The sequence below is a fragment of the Bacillus rossius genome, chromosome 17, assembly GCF_032445375.1.
Source record: "Bacillus rossius redtenbacheri isolate Brsri chromosome 17, Brsri_v3, whole genome shotgun sequence".
Taxonomy (NCBI): domain Eukaryota; kingdom Metazoa; phylum Arthropoda; class Insecta; order Phasmatodea; family Bacillidae; genus Bacillus; species Bacillus rossius.
In genome coordinates this window covers 6,391,805-6,414,175 of record NC_086344.1, presented here as the reverse complement: position 1 = coordinate 6,414,175, position 22,371 = coordinate 6,391,805, and the positions used below count along the sequence as shown (strand labels likewise).

Here is a 22,371-nt window from a genome sequence, read left to right as displayed (position 1 = left end):
AGAAATGTTGGTGAATTTTATTATCAGCTGACTGCTTCTGCAGCTGGTTGATAGTGTTTTTGCAGTACTCATCTGCTTGTTGTTTACATTTTATATCCTTCAGGATATCTCGGAGTTTAAGGTTTATTTTAAATATTTCAGTTAATACTGATGCCACTAGATACTGGAGTTTTTTAGTTTTGTACCCCTGAGCCTGAATAGTGGGTTTCTGTTCGGGGCGATCCAACTGAAACCCGTTCTAGTTTAACGTGCCCTGGTTGGCACGTCCACCTGGAACACGTTGTTGTTGTTCGTTGTGGTTCCAATTACTGGGTCCTGCGACGCTGGACACTGCAGCCTTGACCTCGGCTGCTACCGGGTTCACTTCCCCTCTCTGGTAGTATGCAGCTTGATGTCCTGGATGCTGCGCCTGGAATGGTGGCGGAAACGTTGCGTTCTGGTAGCGTTTGTTTCCAGAGAACTGGCTATTCTGGGCATTGCCGCCATGATTCTCTGTCGTCTGGGGGGAATAATGGTGGGGTGGCATTCGGGTTTCTTCGTGCCGGCCCTGGTATCGAGGTTCCTCCGTCTTGCGGTACTTCCTCGCGTACTCTCTCTCGTCTTCAGACGAGGATCTTGGGCGTCTGTCACGGGACTCCCTGGGAGGCCGTACTTCAGGCGAGTAGGAGCGGCGGCGGTTGTCGTTGCGGTCGTCCTTCCTCTTGCGCTGGTACATCTCTTCATCACTATGGTAGTTCCTCGTATTTGACCACCAGGTCTTCCTCTTGTTGTAGGGGCCTTTGCGTTGGCTCATAGCGTACCGGCCATACGAGCTTTGCTCTCTGCCCTTGGGTTGCCACGTCATAGTGTGGACAGCTGCCTGACGGTTGTCCCTTGGCTTGTTGTCCCTGTTTTGCCAATAGTTATTTAGGGGTGGCTGGCGGTTTTGCTGAGGTACCCTCTCGTGGTCCTCCTTAGGTGCTGGCGTCCTGTCCATTTTCTCCAGCTTGTCGTAGTTCAGGAGCCTCTCCCTGAACTCTGTGACGTCTCGGTACGTTAGGCCGGACAACTGCTTTTGGTAGCGCAGCGGCAACTGAGTGAGTATTGCCGCTACGAACTCCTCGTCCGTCATGGGCAAGTCGAGGTATCTAGTTTTCTCAAACATTGTTGAGAGGTGGGCTTCCAGCGTTGTGCCCTTCCTGAGGTCATACCTCTCAGTATGGAGCTGGGCACGCAGATTGCTCTGAATCCGCAGACTCCAATACTGCTGGCGGAACATGGCCTGGAAGTGATTGTAGCTACTGGTGGTTGCACTCAGCATTTCCCACCAGTAGAAAGCCTGCCCTTTCAACGCACTGTTGAGGCACTTTAGTACCTCAGCCTCGCTGAGATTGAATGTGGCCGCATATTCCTCAAAGCGCTTCAGGAACCGTATAGGGTTCTCAGTAACCCTTCCTGAAAACGTGGGCATGGCCTCTGCCCAATGCTTGGCCGGGTGGTGGATCAGAGTAGCAGGGTCCATACTCGACGTGTTTACAAACGTCCTGCTACTTGGCCGATGAGTGATGGGGGTGACACGTGACGGGTCCTGGGGCAGGTGCTCAGTGTAGCACTCGGTGCCGCCCTGTCGTTTGCCTGCGGTGGGCAGTGTGGGAACAGTAGGTCCGTGGCACTCGCTTGCCTGGGCCTGGCCTACACTACCAGCTGATGCAGCTGTAGGACTTGGTTGAACAGACAGATTTTCAAACCTGTCCCTCAGTGTAGCTGTGGCCACCTCAATATCGCTGAGCCTGCTCTCTAGGTGCTGGATGTGCTCACGCACCTCTTCCCTGGCATTGGCCTGCCCTCGATGCTCGTTGGCCATCATGTTCCTCAGGGAAGTGACATGGGACTCCAACCCATCTACCCTGCAGTTGTACTGGGAGACCTGTTCGGCTATCTGTTGGATCTCCTCGTGTTGTTGTAAGAGTCTAACCTCGATGCTGTGCTCGAGATTCCTTAGGCTGGCATTGTTCTGTTCCATGGCAGCATTGGTCTGTTCCAATCCAGCCCTCAACTCAGCCGTGAGATTGGTGTTATTTTGCTCTAGTTTCGAATCAGTCTGCTTCATTTGAGCATTAGTCTGCAGCAAGATCTGTATCAGTGACTCTAGTGTCACTGGTGGTGTTGTAGGAGTACTGTCCTGGGGTGCAATGGTGTGTATGACAGTGTCATTCATGTTTGCTTGCTCTATGATTAGGGGAGATGTGGGCCGCCCTAACCTTTCCTCACAGGTGACTACAGGCGAATTCCCTGCAGATGATGAAGGATTCGACTCACTGCTTGAGGTTTGTGCAGTAGCATACTCCTCGCCTACACTTCGTGATCTTTCTCTAAGAAAGTATTTGTTTTGTTCGTCTGCCATAACGGTGTGCAATGAAACAATTGACCAGTTAATATTTTACACAAATAGTGCACTTGCACTCAGTACTTGGCTGGTACAGAATTTACACAAAAAAAATTGTTGAGGTGTCCCTTAACCTCAAAATCGGCCCCACCGTATGGGCTCCAAATTAGTCTGTGCGGACCCTTTTAAGCTTTATTTTGTAATAAATAGGCCCCACTTGGAGTGCCAAATAAATATGTGGAGGAACTTTCTAGTAGTTTAGGCCCCACACACACACTTAAACGTTGGGCTGAATAAAACTGTGTAATAAATTAGATTTCTTAAATGGTGTGACTCTTCACTGGTAATGTTGATATAAAGGTAAGTCACAGTTAAGTGTTATTTGATTGCTGTGGAACATACATAAATACACACTGGAGTAGGTGAAAGTACAAATGACACAACGCAACACTTTGAATATTAAATATAGAATTATTTTATTTTCAATGTAAAACTATTTCAAAATTTCAATCTTATTAATATATTTAATTACTATTCATATCCAAAACAACAACCTAACTTAACGGTGACATCATAGTAATTCAATAAAAGTTCAATTACCAGGAGTTATGTTGCGCACATTTAAATATTTTCAAAAGTCTTAATTCGGGTTCGTTGACACTACACAGTTTTTAATTAATGTTTTTAGGGAACTTAAATCAATTTACCTCGGCTAGTTAGGTTCAAATAGTTCATCGGCAGAGCTCAGAGTCTCTCATCTATAGGACCACTGAGTCTGTTAATTAAATGTGTAAATTCGTAAAATTTATGTCCAAGTATTAATTAAATCAGCTATAAAGTCAATTTAATTCATAAAATCAATGTTTATAATAAGTTTCGACGACGATGTGACGTAAAAACGGGAGTTTCGTGATTCGTGCATAAGATTAGGGCACAAAAAATCTGGGCACTTTTATTACTCACGTTAATCACTCCTATAATATTTATCTTTTTAGATAAATCCTATTTAAATATTCTGAACTCCCTAATGGTTCATAATTATCATCCACTATCCGGGATGCCTGATGCTAGATAGCTAATTTTCAGGATTTAAAATCGCCGACGTCACGAAGTTGCCGCTCATTCAGCTGGCCATTGTAGAACTCCCTTTCTTACTAGTTTCCTCAAAATAACCAGTAAGACTCACTTTTAAATGGTGGCCCGTGATTGGCCAAAAGGATCGTTTCAAGTACATAATTTCTTACCGAAAACGTAAACTCCGAACGCAACAATTGCGCGGATAACAAAATTTCACTTAAAATTTAAATACATAAATATTAAAATTATAATTTACATTATAAAATTACGGCGTTAATTTTACCGTTTACAGTTTTCAAGTCCATTAGTCCTTAGAGGGGTATCAACAATACCTCGTTCAAATAGTCCGGTAAAAATCCAAAGAATCACTTTTTCATAGACATACATAACCAAATATTGCCGTTTCTGAAAATAAATAATATTATACATAGAGCAAACAAAAATAAAATAAATCGTAAATAATAATAAATAATTAAACTGTCAAAACAAACATGTTGCAGTACAATCTTCTATGATCTTTATTATAAAAGTGAATTTGTCCCTTTTTCACTCCCTAAGGGATGGAATTTCATTTCACTCTCCTGCCCATAAAATGTCTATTTGTAAAAAATAATTTTGGGTCCGTTCTTTGTTGCGTGAAAGAAGGACAAACAGACAAACACACTTTTGCATTTATAATATTAGTGTGGACTAGCTAGAGCTTCGCTACGTAAGTCTGCAGGCAAAACACTCTCGCACATCTCATTACACGTGCCTTTCCTCAAGGACGTGCCACTGACGCATCACAAATACAAGAATTTCAAGCAGCGCAATAGCAGTTTCCCAGGAGATGAAGAGAGCATCAACATTGCAATAGCATAATTTTGTCATTAGAGTACGTACCAAAATTGTTTCAAAATTTCACTTAGGCCTCCCTTGTGATTTGAAGGTCAAGTGTGCAAAATTCCGTCGAGATCGAAGTAAAAATGTAGTTTTGTATTAGAAATAAACCAAAACTTTTCTTTATAAAAGTGATTACATAACTTTGACATTGCCTTTAATAAAACTGGTTTTGCAATAAGATAGGCTAACATTCTTTCTTCTCTGGACAAGGCAACTGAAAATTTTTAAGCTTTCTCAGTTGGTCGTTCTGTGTCTTATATGATATTTGGTTTCCTGAAAAAATTTTTACTTTCCTTCACTTCCATTGCCATGTGATTCTGATAGGTACCAACTTGAAAAAGTTCTGTGTGTCACCGAGGTTTGTTTGGATGTGGCGTCGCTGTTGCAGATAAAGGCTACAAACAGATAAGGGCCAAGTTGGGGATGCGGAAAGTGCGGTCGTGGGAGTGGGTGCCGTTCACCAATCCCGCGCGCTCCGACAAAGCGGTGTTCCACCACTGGCGAAGGGTGTCCGACGACAACAAGGAGTACCCCTTCGCCAAGTTCAACAAGGTGCTTTGTAGTGTGCAGTGCTTCATCAAGTGTGTTTCTGTCTACGGGTTCCTGCAGACAAAAGAAATCTTGGAATCTCTGGGAATCTAAACCTGGAAAACACTGAAATAGCTAAATGTTAGTTTACCAAACTGGATTAGCCTAGTAAATTTTAATGTTAGTAGCGGACTCGCCATTTATCTTAAAACCAACCTGTTTTCAATCGTGAATAGAACATAATACAGTAAAACTTTGTTATTACGATCCTGTTTTTAACAACCCCTTTTCGAGGTACTGTGAAAATGTTTTGTTAAAAGTACAAAATTTGAATGAAATTGCAAAAAATTTGTATAAGCGTGTTGTGCCACATTTCTCGCTGCGAGCGCTGTACTGCATGTAGTGTAGTTGAGACACCCCTTCCCCAGGTTGATCCACTTCTCCCTCTTCTCGTAGACCACGGCTCCGTGGCACCAGCATGTACCCTCTTTTATCGCATAATCATCGCACCTATTTTTTAGGGTGTTAAAATTTGGATAAAAAAACCTCTCGCGTAAACGTCGCATGATGTTTTTGGTCCCGCTGTTAGATTCCGAGTGATTTGTGTGGGTATTTTTTCCGTATAAAACAATGTATTTTAAAGTAGAAATCTAATATTTATTCGAACATTACCACTACTTATTTAATTAACAGAATGAAGTTGTCTGATGTGTAAATTTTCTTTTAAAGACATTTTTAAACGTTATAACCTTTATCTGTTCGTTTGTGTCGCCACGGTGTACCGCTTATAAAAATGTAGCTAGCGCTGGTTGTCATCATTCATGTTTGGTTATGTTGCTTCCCGTATAGAGCGCGCACACGTAGTCGAATATCGATATCTCGCCGATTGCATGCAACGCACGCTCTCTGTCTAGTGCCGAGTTAACTACATCTGATAGCCCGCACTCTTTCGTGGTAAATGTGTACTACAACGATAGTTATGTGTTAGTTCAGGCTTGCATTCGGGTCACAGATTTTGTTTTTCTATTTAAAGTTGAAGAAAGGATTTTGTTGCATGACATATTAATATAAATTGTTCGGCGTGCTTTTTATATACTCCACTTTTTAAATAAATGTACTTTCCATGAATGGGTTTTGTTTTTATGAATAATTTTACCCAACAAAAATTTTTTTTTCTCGCATAAACTTCATACCTCTACTTTTCAAACTTGATTTTAGTATAAAATGTGCGATGATTATGCGATAAAACACGTTACAGTATGTGTGCCGCGCCAGCCAGCTGCCCTGCACCCGACAGCCAATCGTGGTGACATTGCTTATTTTTGGATTCCCTACCCTCTCTGCTGCTGTGATCATGACTTGGATCTCTCTTAGCTTTCATTACTGTTTTTTGAAAACTTATTAAGTTTTTTACTCATATTCGGTTGTGCTTTAAAATTAATTTTGTGAATAGTTGTTGACAACCCGCACTTTTTTTTGTACTGACTTCTGATTGGTGTTAAAATTAGTAGAAAGTAGGGCTTTGCAGGATCCCAAAATTCAAGAAAAGTTTCAGTATTGCTAAGATTTGTTTAGGGTTGTTCATATGGAGGGTTTTTATTTTATACTACATTCAGTGATGTAAATTAAGATAAAACTATTACAGAAAAAGACTGATTCAACATCCGGAAATGCTAAGACATGTTTTTCAAGAAGACCAAACCTGGAATTACAATAGTCCTTTGCCTCTGTGCGTCTGTCATTCGTTCGTCGATCACATAAGCTGCAACCAATCATATGGCCAGAAAAATTCAGTCAGTTCGTCAAAAGCTTGTTAGTTTCATACTTTTCCCGGACAGACGGATGAAATTATATCCTCCAAATTGTTGCAAGAGTTTTGTGCGTTAAATTTCATTATATTAGAAGACGAAGTTTTTTTAGTTCTTTAGATTGTTACAATTTTATCTTTTTATTATGTTAGAATTCATTTAAAAGTTTGTGTTTTGAACAAAAAACACAGAATTGCATAATCACAGAAATGTAATTAATTATGCATGGTAGCTCACATGAGGGTCAAACTATTCTAATACGATAAATTTCCTCCAAATTAAAAGTTTTCTCAACAGTTGGCGGCCTGTATAAAGGAAATATTATTGCAGATGAACGGAGTGATGTAAATTGCTCAGCAGCTAACGGACGAGCGGAATATGGACAGACGCAACAGGTTGTTGTGATTCCAGCCATACACAGTGACCAACTGGTTATCTTAATTTTAACTGACGCCGCCAATGCTTATCTTAACATCTCAAGCAATTATCTTTTCATATGTGTTGACAAAAAAAGGTTACTTTGCAGCGTATTAAAAAATAATGCACCCCTTTCATTAAGCGCGGCACGCACTGGGTTACAAAGCGATGCCTCGGCGCTTAATCTTTTTGACCTCTAGGATGTTGGTGGGCATGTGACACTAATAATAAAAAAAAAATTAGTGAAAATTTCTTACATTTTTTTTCGTGAAATCAGTGTGTAAAATTCACTTAGCGCTTTTAGAGATACAGTTACGCCACAAATTGTGCCGTGTTTATACTCGTATTGGTGACAGTAGGTGGTCCAATGTTGTTTGGCACGGTTTAGCCAATCTTCACTTCAAACAAAACCTATGTTCACTTGGAGATTAGAAAAAAACATTTCAATTAAAAGTACATGAACGTTATTGTGTCTCTTCCGTTTTTGAGCTTACGAGCTTACTACGCTCTATATTGTAGGTGCAGCAAAACCTCGTTGCGTCACCTCACTTCAAATAATTTCTCATTTTGAAGTGTATATTTCAAATCCCTACAAGATTATTTTTATTTAGTGACATTTCAGTTTAATTTACTTTCATTATTAAGAACCAAACGTGAGGTTTTTATCAGGTGTCAAGTTCTCGCTTGCAGTGCAGTTTTTATATAAAAGTTTCATTTTGAAAAATGTCTGTAATTGCTTCTTATAATTTTTAACATGTAAGACCTTGTGGTTGGGTTTTGGAGTATGCAAGGCCGTTGAGAATTGCCCATAACTCTGAGAAACTACAAACTCACTGTTTGTGTGTCTATGACCTACCTCCTAGGATTCTATTATCAAAATGAATTTACGCCTTTTTTACTTCCTTAAGGCTCGGTCTCAGTCATGAGAAATTGTCCTTGCGGCACTCTGGCCGTTGAGGGGTGGAAAGATGAGCAGAATTCACAACACAATGCCTTACCCCCTCTCTAGATCAGCGAGGGAGGTAGGTTTTCCTTCGCCCCTTGGTTACCCTTCACCCCTCGTCTACGCATGGAACCGGTATTTACGGACTGCACCCCTCCCCCTCTTCCTTCTTGTAAGTTGTTATCTCACAGTCTACCGGGAGGGAAAATCCTTTCGTCTGGCCAAGGCTCAGTAACCTCGCATTTCAGACATGTGATTTGTCACGGCCACTATCGGTAACACACCGCGCCAGTCAGAAGGTGTCGTCTGCGTGTCATTCTGTTCTTTTTTGATATATGTAGTTTGTATAGACCTAGTAACACAGGATTTTGCCCTGGTTTTATAACTGGTTTGTTTTTATATCTCAGCGCTATGGATAAGTGTATCAGTATAAATAGTTTTCCAATAACATATTGGGAAAAAATAATAAAATATTTAAAAAGATAGAAATTTATCTTATTTTCAGTAATTATGGTGTTTATAAGATCTTGTTTGGCTAGCCTTGCGTTGCATTCCTATTCCAGACATTACAATCTGTAAGTGCGAGGTTTACTTTTACCAATGCCAAACAGCAAATCGACACATAAACACATTGCATTTCTTGAAAACACTGTACCGTTGTCATGTAATTTTCATAACACGTCAAATTCGGCCATTAAAAATACTTAAAAGGAAACTACGCAGGCAAGATTTAAATATGCGGTTTTTGACTATTTTCACAATTTTGTTTTCTTTTCATATACTAAATAGGATAGAAATCTAAAGGGTCATCCATAGATAATAAATGTTTAAATTTTATTTTTAAAAAAACATAATCCCACACCGTTTACTTCCTGAGATACGCGCATATGCATACAAGCTGTCTCACTAAAAAAAAACTACGTCCCAAGTCTTCTTGAATAGATGTATGGGAACGTTTTCAGTTTTCTGTATAATTAGTTTTAAGACGCAGTAATTTACAATAAAAGAATGTAAACATCAACGCAAGTTAGTCTCCAAATGAAAAAAGTTGTCCGATTACATGTAAAATGTCTAAGAACCATATTCTAAGCTTATCCGCTTAAATGTCATGCTGTAAACAAGGGAGCGTGAAAATGTTCTGCATTTCATGGAGTAAAGCGGGAGTACAAATTCGATAATATATATATATATATATATATATATATATATATATATATATATATATATATATATATATAAATAAATAATATCGTACAGATTTGGTACTTACTACACTAGAAAGTGAACTATAGTTGTTTCTGTAAGATCTCTTCCCCCGGCAGTAACAGCTACAACTGTGAGTAATGGATTGCCATCATGTTCTTTGTGACCACGTTTCTTGGCCTCTTCAATTTCTTCCTTCACAGCTGTTTTCATTTCAGCTTGCGCAGCCTTCGCCCAATGTTCCTCCAAATCGTCATATTTTTTAAATGTGTTAGGTGACATTCATGGGATATCCATTTTAGTCATAATTTATTTTAGCTGAGACTGTCCTCCACCAGTACTTATTGATGCTGACACAGCAGCAGTGTTTACATCCATTGATTTAGAGCTCCGTTTTATATTCGTCCAAACGGTGGATTTCAAATCGCCCAATTGGCATTTCAGTACTCTTCCCGAATTCAGGCCTTCTCTTTTCTCAGAAATGGGAATCATATTTTTCAATGAACAATGAAAGGGAATGTGATCATCTAAGGTTTTTAACAGTTGGAAAAGGAAACCGATATCAACAATACTTCTACCTTTAAAGGAATATGCACATATGCACATTTCTGTGTACTCGTATCAACATCATTGATGTTTCTGAAAAAAAAAACAAAGGTCACCATATACGGATAATGATAAATGCGTACTGCGAAGTGCAATAGAAAACAGTTTATTTATATGGTTGCTATTAAATACCTAAAAAAAATTATAAACAGTACGCTGGTACAATTTGTTTGTAAATAGTTACATGCAAATAGTTTCCCCTCGTCAATACTAACACAACGCAGTTTATAACTGTCGGCGAGTACGTTTAGTTTCAGGGACATACAGTCAGGTAGGGACAATTTTCAAATGTTGATTTCAAAAGACCTAATCTTACCGTGAACAGCCTACACGGTAAAACAATACATACAGTAAAAAATGTTTTATACTTTTTTTAAAAAAATTCGAAACTAGCTGGCAAGAATTTTATGGTGACAATACACATTATTTACAATATACATTTTACAAGTAATTTGTGTGTGGTCTACCAGCATCATATATCTTGTCGAATTGTCGAGTGAAAATATTTTTTTTAAATGTTTGGCTATAATTTATTTTTAAAATCGCAAAATTCTGTATGTGTAATTTTATACATTTTTGAAGTAGCTAATACCGCCATAGATAAGTGTAAATTATCTAATTTAAGTAATTACCTTAGTTTGTATTATTGTACTTCTGTTAAAAAAATAATAGTTTAAGAAATTAAAAAACATGCTTTGATAGAAAAACAGACTAAAAAGTAAAAATAAATAGTTTAAAAAAACTACAAATACACGCTTTAATAGAAAACCAAACTAAAATAAAGAGTATAACATAATTTCTAATAAATTTAAATTATGAATAGTGTGACTATCAAAAACAATTATTTAATTTTAAAAATGCGTGGGGTGCTTTTTAAGATATTTCCATAATGACTACTTTTACCAATATCTGTCAATAAAATATTACAACAACTGACATCAAGCACCCCACGTTTTTTACAATAATTTATTTTTGTTTATCATACTATTCCTAATTTAAATTTATTGAAAATTATTTTCTACTTTTTGGTTTGGTTTTATATTAATGCGTGTTTTTTTATTTATATTTTTAATTTTTAGTTTGGTTTTCTATCAGAGCGTGTTTTTTAGTTTTTAAACTATAATTTATTGTTTACTTTTTAGTTTGGTTTTCTATTAAAGCGTGTTTTTTTTTTAGTTTTCAAACTATTATTTATTTTTTACATTTTAGATCAATTCATCATTAATGTGTGGTTTTTACTTGTAAACGATAATTTATTAAGCTCCCTCTGGAAACTTTATTTCATACGAGTACATGGTGCAAGACACTACCGTGTCTCCGGGTATAAAAAATCGCTAATCCTGAAGATCCTGATCAGGATAATGGGTCAAACTGGTACTTTGTATAGAATGAAACTCGGTAGTGCTTTGTCGTCTCGAGCTAAACAGGGCCCGCTCCCGCGACGACGAAGTTAAAACAATAAAACAAATACCTGGAACGCGGGAAAGACATAATCCACCCGACCGACCACTTTGTGCATCTTTGTGTATTGTCGTAAGCAAAAAAAAAAAAGAGGGTCGCAGGTAAGTTGTGGCCACAGCGGGTGGTACCCCACCCCCTAAACCTCCCTTGCGGAAGTCCAAGCTCTCGCTCTGCCGGAGCGCGGAGGGGAAGGATATTGCCGGTGGTGGGGGAACAAGACTCAGGGTCGCGCGTTCTTGAGGCAAACGCCGGAACTAAATATAAATATTTGAATTACTGTTTATAAGCAAACCATCTATCGAATGTACACAAATGTATATATATATTCAATATCGTCGTAATATTTCCAATAGCTGTATTGTAAAATAAAACCATTTTTTGATGATTAAAAAATGAACAAATATAACATTTTTTTAAAATTATTAAAAACAGTTAAGCCGCTAACTTTTACTATGCAGCCAATGTCAACAATGTCTACTTGCTGTAGATAATTAATTTGATGCTTTAAGATGTTTCTAATCTGTGCTAAGAGTGCAGCAAAATGAACACTTTTTCCCATTGTATATCTGCTACGAGACCGAACCTTAGGGTTGGAATTTTACAATTATATGTAGTCTAGTCACTCTCCGGCTCATAAACTATCTAAAAAAAAAGTGAAAAAGTACTGAAGTTAACATGTCAGAAATGCGTTTGACTGGCTGGTTGGCAGCAAGTCCCCATCCCGCAGTACTCGGACGCGGAGTACGCCCAGCACCTGCACAGCGACGGCTGGACGAGGGCGGAGACCGACCACTTGTTCGATCTGTGCCGGCGGTTCGACCTGCGGTTCATCGTGATCCACGACCGGTGGGACCGCTCGCAGTTCGCCGACCGCAGCGTGGAGGACCTCAAGGAGCGCTACTACGGCGTCTGCGGGGTCCTGAGCAAGGTGGGACGTCTCCTCGTGGATCCGTGTCTGTCCGTGCGTGCCGCTGGTAACCCCGCAACCCACCCCCCTAGCCCGGCGTGGTAGCCCTCCATCCCCCGTCCAAGAACTGCAGGGGTCGGGTTCGAAGACATGGGTGTCAATAGAGGGCATCGCACCAATGGACTTCCTATGGGAATCGAGTGCCTAAGGAGCCGAGACTGGCCTGAATGTTTCTAAATGTTCTAGAAGTTCTCAGTGTGTTCCTGAATGTTCCAAATGTTATAAACTCTTCCAGAAGGATTTTTTTTTATAATTTGCATTTCATAGGAGTTGGCTGGTTTTGTCCAATTGGAGCTACAATGAATCCGGCTAGTTATTTACAAATATTTGAAGACTGTCCTCTTTAAATCAAGTGGGAATTATACCTGAAAAGGTTTTATGTTGCTAGCATAAAAATTAAACGTTCTTGGGAATAGTAGATCTGTTTAGATTTATGGTTGATTTTGCATGTAATCTATATATACACTAGAGTCCCGTTATAGCGAGGTGTCACGGTTCCGGGTTTGATCCTCGCTATAACATTGTCCTTGCTATAACCGAATTGGACAAATTTTGGCCCCCAAAAATTAAAATTAACTGAAAATAGCATAAAAATTGTGTTTAAACCTGTATAATTGGAAAATAACAGGTTATATTAACGAAATCTTAATTTCTGTGAGCAGATGTGTGAATTCTCTTTAAAACGATACCCCATAAGTACTGATGCGATCACTGATTGCGTCAAAATAACCAGAATACCCTACCAGGCCACGTAAGTATAGCATCTCAGCCCGCGGCCAACGCAGCATTGTCCTGCTATCTATTGTCGACGCGGGCAGTCTGCTGGCGGCCATGTTGGTTCGGGATGTTCAGGGTGTCCAGCAATCGGGAAATTCCGGGAAGTACTGGAAATGTACTTGTTTGTGTAAATGCTCGGGATTGTGCGGGAATGTACGGAATATTTACGTGGAAAACGGGAAACTGGTGTATGGCAATGCACGATCGCTTATGCCCATGGGCTACCGTGCATAGACGCTATATAGGGCAAAAAAAACAATGCAGCAGTGCTATGATCACTTCTTTCCCGTGACTGTTCTATTGCTGCAATGCAGCACGAGCAAGAAGTATACAGCGCACGAGTGCCAGCCGCTGTACAAATGTTACAGAATAGAGAGACAAAAGCAGTGCCAGCCAGACAATTTGGCTAGCGCGAAAAATAAAATACATTTCGTGCATGCGCAAAAGCGGTGTAATTCCAAACAAGCCAGTCTAATCAGAAAATGGCGCTTGTGCTGGCAAGAGCTAACATGGGTAAAACATTGAGATGTTCTGTTAAGTGCTGTTGGCTGCCCTGCATAGGCATTGTTCTTGACTCTGTGAAATGAACTTTCACTCGTTCGCCATATTTGTTTTGTTTGAATTTTACATTTCTAAACTGTGAAAAGTGATGTTTGCAGTAGGCATTTTGCGTTAAATTAAATGTTGTCCGTGAATTTGTTTACCGTTTGTATCTTATACTGTCGAATACGTACCGTTTTGTTGAAGGCCTAGTGAATTATTGTGATGATACTTAAAAGAGGTTATGGAGAGGCCATGGCATGAAATGTTGGCGTAAATTCGTTCAGTTGTAGTGTCAGTTTATAATATATGTGACCTGTGTGTGCATAGACGTCTAAAAATAACTGTGCTGCAAAACTCGGCGAGGAGTAACAAGTACGTGAAAATAATAATTTTGCACTTTTTGTAAGATGGGTCGCGCAGGAAGGGGAAAGACTAAGTTCAAACACAGATGGACTGAAGAATTCAGCTGGGTTTCGCCATGCCCTACAGATATATACCTTGCACGCTGTACATTGTGTCGTGTCGTTTTTAAAGTCGATAGTATGGGCAGGCAAGCTGTAGTAAGCCATAGTAAAGGCATGGAACATAAGAGGGCATTGAATGACAAATTGAAAACTGTGTCAATTCGTTCATTTTCAACTCTAGCTAATAAGTCACAAAGTGAGGAAATGTGTTCCAGTGCTTCCACTCCTCAAACGTCTCACTCTACAAAGAATATTTGCATCCAAGATTTAAATGCATTAGATGTAAACTCAGATGTGCAGCAACAGGTGAGTAGTGTTAGTATGAAAGATTTCCTAGCAAAGGACAGCTGTACAAAAGCGGAAATTCTGTGGTGTTTGCAAACAGTAGTATCGCATGCTTCACTGAGAAGTGCAGCAAAAAGTGTGAGTTTGTTTACACTTATGTTCCCAGATAGCGAAATTGCTAAGGGTATGCAATTGCAGAAGTCGAAAACTTCTTATGCAATAGTGTATGGGCTTGGATATTATTTCCATGAAGAATTAATGCATGACGTAAAAAATGTTAATTTTTTTGTGGTGGGTTTTGACGAGTCTCTGAATAAAGTAGCCCAGAAACAACAGATGGATGTATCTCTTCGCTATTGGGACACTTCCAAGAATCATGTCACCACTAGATATTTGAATTCAGTGTTTTTAGAACACACTGCAGCATCTGACTTGTTGAATGGCTTGAAGGCTGCCTTGGAAGGTTTAGATCTAAATTGTATCTTGCAGTTGTCAATGGATGGCCCCAACGTAAATTTAAAGTTGCAAAGGGACATGGCTAAAGAATTAAGACCAGGCAGAGAAGATCCTAAAATTCTTGATATGGGTTCATGTGGCCTTCATGTTATGCACAACAGTTTCAAAGCTGGCATCAAAGGAACTGCTTGGAATATAATTGAATTTCTGCGTGCTCTATACTATCTTTTTAAAGATGTTCCAGCTCGCCGTGCAGATTATGTAGAGGTTTGTGGCGAAAGAAATTTTCCATTGAAATTCTGTGGCATTAGGTGGCTGGAAAATGCTAATGTAGCAGCTAGAGCAATTTCAATTTTACCTGGAATTCGCAAGTATGTCACATGTGTTGCAGGAAGTAAGAAAGAACCAAAGTGTCATAGCTTCCAAATAATTGCTGCTTCAGTAAAAGACAAGTTGCTTCTAGCCAAGCTAACACTTTTCCAGTCTCTGGCCACAGAAATGGAACCATTTTTGAGGGACTTTCAAACAGATGCCCCAGTAGCACCTTTCCTCTACGAGGCAATTGTTTGTTTGATGAAAAACATTATGTTCAAGTTTGTGAAGAGGGACATTATTGAAAGTTGTCAGCTCAAGGATATAGATGTAATGAAAAAAGAAAATCTTATTAGATGTGAAGAAGTAGATTTAGGATATGCTACACGACAGGCTCTTAGGAAATGTAATGGAGCCAACCAGAAAGAGCTCTTACTTTTTCGCAAAGATTGCAGAACTTGCTTTCAGCTTGTTGTGGCAAAAATTATGTTTCGGTCGCCACTTAAATTTCCACTCACAAAATCTTTGCAGTGTTTGAATCCTGCTGTTATAGCTGCTGGAAATGGTGACTGCTATCTTTCTTCAGCTTTGGAAATTTTAACTGAAGGCAATTTGATAGCAGGAATTAATACAGCAGATGATATTGCCAGAGACTACAAAGAATTTTGTAATGATGTACTCATCAAAACAGAGATGAAATCTTACAATAAGTCAGATACCCGTTTAGATTCTTTCTGGATGATGCTTCTTAGAGGTTCAAAGTGGGAAAAATTGAAGTCTTTTGTGCAGCAACTGTTAATACTTTCACATGGAAACTCACACCTTGAAAGAGGTTTCTCGGTGAATACTGAATGCCTCATTGAAAATATGAATGAGGAATCACTCATCGCCCAGCGTTGTGTTTTTGATGCTGTTTCTGTAGCTGGTGGTGTAGAGAGAGTAGAAGTTACAAAAGCAATGATAAACTCTTACAGACAAGCCCATATGAGGTACAAACAAGCTCTTGAAAGAAAACGGAAAGAAGAAAATTCAAAGATTGAGCGTCAGGAAAAAAAAGTGAAGGTGGCAAGAGAAATTCAAGAATTGGAATCAAAGAGAAGAAAGTTAGTAACCGACACTCAGGTGGAAATACAAAAAATTGAAGAGCAAATAAATAAGCTACAAAAGTAATTTTAGTCTTTAAAAATATTTTTTAATCAAGTGTGTGTATTTTTAAAATATTATTTTCTTGTCTGCATATTTAATATTAAACTTTGGACAGAACTGCTGTATCATTAGTTTTATACAGACAATTCTGAAGGAAAAAGAGTAGGCCTATCTTATCGAATTTTGCATTAGTCAACTTGGCGAGGTAAGGAATTTCATGAATTCTTAATTTTTGTGTTGTATATTATTTAGTGCAACATTTGTGATTTAAGGTACTTCCTTGTGTGCAAAGTTGTAATAAAATATAGTAACTGAATGCTTTAATTTACTAAACAGGCTGATTGTCAATAATAGTAATCTACCACTTAATATATTTTGCAGTAATTTTGAAGTTTAGAGGTTCGCTTGAAAAATGTCTTTTCTTTATTACTTACAATTATTGGTGTTATTCAATGTAGAATTAAATATAGATTAGGATTATGAAATCATGAGATTGTATTTTAGTTCTTTATATTTTAATATCAATGTTTTAAGATTAGAAAAATTACAGTGTACATGGCCATGTTTACATCTGAGGAAAAATGTTTATGAAATTGCTGTGTTTCAATGTGAAATTAAATGTACTTTACGATAAGTATATATATAATTATATACTGTTGATTTAACTATACGCTATATATAATGGTACATAGTAGGAAGTTTTTTTAACTGCAGACATACTTGCACTATTATGTTCAGAAGTATGTCATTGAGTACATTTTGACTTACTGAAAACAGATAATAAAACATAATTAAGATACATAATTGCTTCTACATATTCTTAAACTGTATTTTATTTAACATACTAACAACCTAAACTTTAGTAGTAGGCCTAGGCTACACTTCTTTTCTGAAAGCACTTGAGTTAGGTGTACATGGTCATATTTTTTTATTGGTCAACAATTAATTTGTTTTAGTAAGTAGATATTTATTACCTGAAATATTTATTAAAGCTTAAGTGCCATTATTTAAGGTTAGTAATTTTTTCTAACCATAAGATTTTTGGCAATCAAAAATTTTTTAAGACAATGCATTTACAAGACGTATTTTTATTTAACTTATAAAGTTTAGAAGGATAGGCAAGCCTGTACTTGAATACTTTAGGGAATGTGGGAAATGTACTGGAAATGTACTGGAATTTGAAACCAGATATTTGCTGGACACCCTGATGTTGCTTACAGGTGGTGCTAGTGTAGCGCGACGATTTAATTCTTTACAAAAAAGCAGGAGTGCGGCTGCGGCAACGCACGTACGCCTCAAACGAAATAGTCGCTGGAAAACTATACTTTTTTCATTTAAAGAAACCTGTCAACTTTTTTAGAAAATAAATTTGGGATTAAACTCAAACCATCACCACCCCTTTCCCGGACAGATACCCCAACAACTGACCGAAACAAAAGTTACAAGAAAACTGCCCTAGCAATTCGGAAATAAATACGGTAGTGCCTACTAGAGGTGTAAAAGTAACGAAAAAATGTGTACCCGTATGTATTCGTTACTATAACAATTAGTACTCGTTACTATTGTTACGTTACTCGTTACTTCTGATACAGCATAACATGCTATGTTATGTTGCAGCAACGAATCCAGTCATATTGCGTACGCGTACAGTATGCCGTCACGTAAATAATAATAAATGGAATATAAACAATTAACAATATTTGATAATTAATAGTTTTTGTTAACCAAGAAACAATTAAATCTCATTAGAGCGGCTTTTTAATACACCTATCCCTCACTTAGCACGACTAATTCGTCCCTAAAAATGCTCGTGTTATTCGAAATCGCGTATTCTGAAGCATTAGTTTCCATAAATAGCAAGGCTAATTTATTTATTGTGTTCCAAAATTGTGTAAGAAAATATACTTTACGTAATATAAATGCGTTGAATAACACTTAAACTATAAGTATGTCACGCCATTTATCTTTATATGCCTCCCATCGCACTTTATATGACAAATACAACACCGCTTAACGGGAGATACGTGGTTACGTACTTAATCGTCAGTCGGCTGGCTGACTTGCCCACCCGGGCGTGACCTTCAACTCACGTCGCGTACCTTTCAAACCATCATTTACTGACAGTGAAACCGATATTACTGTCCGGATAATTACATTTTATTTTTCAAAAATTAAAGTGCTTATTTGCTTTTCACCACCTGGTTCACACCAATCCTGTCAGGCCAATGATTTTTTTTTTCTTTGCAAAATTCATTTAACACCCTTTTCCACGTAAATCATCTGTTAATTTCTGTTCCGGCATCTAATGTTAAAAATATTCGCGCTAGTACAACCAACAGCATCATACTTATATAAATTATTGGTAGAGACCCCGAAAAATGGTGAAGCGCGAAATTCACGAAATAACGCGAAAATTTGATACTTTAAACGAATTTTGCGACTTTCCTTTAATTTTGACATAGTCGCGAAATTCAAGAATTTTCAGCGCGAAGTTCACGAATTTTCGCGCGAAATTCACGCTTTGTCGCACACAATAATGTCCTTATGTCGTAAGTTCTATTTATTTACGCCATCATAAACATAGGCGTGAAATAAACATAGACTGAAAGACTAGTGCCGTGATATTATCTTCGTTTTGACACATTACTGAAATCCACATATTTTTATTACTCTGTTTACAAGCAGTACATATTGCCATCGCAAATGAAAACAAAATGTAAAAATTGTCAACAATCGATATGTGCGCACTACCAATATAACAAATTGACTCCACAGTTTTCGTGTTTTGAATAATGGTCGTTTCTGCCGCAAGGTGCACTGGTGTCGATTTTTCTAACCTAATTTAATCGCATCGAGCTAAGATGGCAGTCATTTTTGCATGCACATTTCTATGAGTGTTTACAACTACCGTCCACATTTTGTAAGTTTTGTGATACAATTGAATTTGTGGCTAAGATGCCGAAAACTTCGACAATGTTTGATCGCGAAAGAGAGATGAAATCGGATGATTTTATATTTTTGATCAGCGGGACAAAATTATGATGTGCAAGTTCTGCAACGTGCGGGTTGATTGGACACGCAATAACGTGCAAAAATCATGTGGCAAATTAACACACACAAAACAAAAAGCATTCTACCATGTCTAAACAAATCTCGATAGGCGACAGCGTGAATAAAGCAAACAAGCTTGAAAGTGCTGAAAACAAGAATTTGTTTTCTGAATTTGTTAATATGATGCTGTAAGTTAACATTCCTTTGGAAAAAGCTGATCATCCAGCTATGAGGGAATGGTGTAACACCCATGTTGAAGGTTAGCCTTATTTATTTAGAAATGTTTTCCCCCTCTAATAAAAGTTCATAAGCATATGTAGACCTACAATATTATCGATTAACTTACCTTTACTTCAAATAAATATGCAAGTACCTCAGATTAACAAACACATAAATAGGATGGATTGCATTGTGAAATGGTGAGCACACCACAATATATTTTTGACTGATTGATGGTTTGACTCTGTAATCCAGCAGTACCTAATCTAGAAAAGGTTAGGTTAGGTTTGGCTAAGAATTGTTTTGAATAAATTAGCCCATTAATATTTTTCAGCGATAACCTTATAAATGCTACCTATTTATAAGTATATTGTAAGTTATGTATACATTTTAGGTGCAGGGGATTTGCCATCATCAGCCAACACACTTAGATCAACTTATGTCCCAAAAATTGGCCAGGCATATAAGGAAGCAGTAAGGCTATGAGGTTTTTTTTACACCGCAATGGCATAATTTTTTCACAATTTTTTGGGGTCTCTACTGATTGCTTATTTTTACACTGATTTTTTGCACCGCTTGCTAATTTTACACCGGTTTTTTGCACCGCTTTTGTCATTTTTTTGCACCACTTTTGTCATTTTTTTACACAAAAATGAGCCAGTTTTATTTACCATTTTCTGGGGTCCCTAACTATTGGTAATAATCCTAATTTCGTACGATTGTGCGCATAGTTGACTTGCTTAAAACTAAAGTGCGACCAACATAAGCTTGGCCTTCATGACAATCTGCATGCCGATATACTTCTATTTTTGTCTCAAATACTAACACGATGCATTATAACTTTATAAGTGATCAAGCACTTACAGTTACTGGCAGTTGAATGGGCAGACGTTGCTTTTGTTTGAGTGAATTCCCTGCCACTGGCTAGACTGAGTTCACGGCCCGGTCTGTGGTCAGGCGACAACGGTACGGCACGGCGGCATACGCGCGGACGTAAAAATATTTGGTCATTTACACTCCATAGCCGCAATTTAACTTGCCATAGCTGATGTTTGTACAAGAGCAAATAGCGTGAACAGACCTACGCGCGCATCTTTTCCCCCTTTGTTTGGCAAACTGTATCCCACGGCACATCTGTTGTTTACTGAAGTTGAAACAGACTTCGTAGCGTCGTGCTCGACTTTTTTTTGCCTGCCGAGATATCTTGATAACTGAAATTTACAGACGTGCTATTCAAGACTGGGGCAGTAAAATTCACACCGCGCTAAAAGAATCCGCGCAATCTGAAGACGTGCTAAGTGAGGGATAGGTGTATTATCTCTTTTAAGATAACAATAAAAAACGTGAAAATACGCATTTATAAAAACAAAAACATATTTCTAATTTGTAAAAAATACTTTCTTACATTGTTTCTGTTCCAATCTCAAACTTTGTCTCCACACGGCAGACGGCACAGATAACTAACGGAAGTTTGATAAAAGAAAGAAAGGATGGGATTCTATTTTTAAAGCCACGCACTTAGGTGGCGACTGCAAGGCTGAAGAATGTGACAGGCGTCAACGGCAAGATGTCTAGTGGCGAGCGAGAGGGGTGGAGATAAAGCAGACAAATAACAACAGCGCGCTTCAAGCGATCACGCCGTAAATTCCTCAAAAATACCTTGTTATAGCCGTGTTCTCGCTATTACCGTGCTCGCTATAACGGATTCTACTGTATAAAAATGAACCCCTATTTCTCCTGGTCATGCTACAACTTGAGAACGGCTTTACCGATTTCATTAATCTTTTTTTAAATGTTTTCTAATACACTGTAGAAGGTTATTACATTAAAAAAAAAATAAGAACAATTTGCAAAAACTTAGAAAATTTAAGAAAACTTAACGACTACCTTTATTATAAACTTTTTTAATGTAACCTTAGCCCCAGCTTTGCTAAGCACGTTTGAAATAACTGTCAGTTGTTTGACAGTTGTCTGTCAGTTGTTACAGATTGCACATCGCCAATATCGTTTACAAAGATCGCATAATTCTAGCGTAGCGTTATATTCTCTTTGTGTTAGTTAGTTGTATCGGTCGGAACCAAGGATTTCATCATGGAAATCCATGGTCGGCATTAAGAACAAATTATAACCCTTACCCAGCTCCCTGGTGGGAATGATATCTTTGACGAGGTAAAATTAAACCATTTTGCTTTGATTTTGCACATTGGTAATGAATTATGGTTTTCATTTCTTAGTGCACACTGCACAGTCGATTGCATCGAAAAAATTAAATAGTTTTAAGTTTGTTCATTTATAATTTTCAGTTGAAGTTTTGATATTAAAAGTGCCAAGAAGTAGACGTACAAACCTAGGTCGCAGAACTCGCAATGCCGCAAGTCAAAGATATTTAAGAGCAAATCAAACTGATGAGCAACGTGAAGCGCGGAATGAAGTTGAACGGAATTGATACCGTATTTACTCGTGTATAGCGCGCCCTCATGTATAGTGCGCACCACGATTTTTGCAGCAAATTCCAAAGAAAAAAATTTTTAATTTTTTTTTCCATAAATAAATTTTACTAACATTTTGTGGTACCTGTTAAGTAATTACTTATGAAACAAATGATTATTTACATTGATGTGTGGTGATGTGTCAGGAAAATACTTAAATTAAATACTCTTCCACCTGAAAGCGAAACTTTTGTGGCATACTCTACCATCTGAAACGACACAAGCAAGCTAAACTCTGCTGTGTAGACGGAAGATAATGAAGCGCTGTATCGTCACAACTGGTACGAGGGTGGGAGGGAGGGAGGCAGGCAGGAACGGGGGGGGGGGGGGGGGAACTAGGACCATCAAGTAACCTTGACAGTTGACAGGACT

At 38.2% G+C, this 22,371-nt stretch overlaps 1 protein-coding gene across 4 annotated transcripts in view; it reads left to right on the top strand.

The window, feature by feature from the left end:
- The window catches only part of LOC134540854 (DNA methyltransferase 1-associated protein 1), a 76,728-nt gene that overhangs the window by 11,334 nt on the left and 43,023 nt on the right, over positions 1–22,371 (top strand). For all 4 annotated transcript variants that reach the window (XM_063383855.1, XM_063383857.1, XM_063383854.1 and 1 more), the window contains exons 3-4: positions 4,713–4,876; positions 12,000–12,218. In XM_063383855.1, the coding sequence (XP_063239925.1) occupies positions 4,713–4,876; positions 12,000–12,218 (383 nt within the window). The remainder of the gene's footprint in view (positions 1–4,712; positions 4,877–11,999; positions 12,219–22,371) is intronic.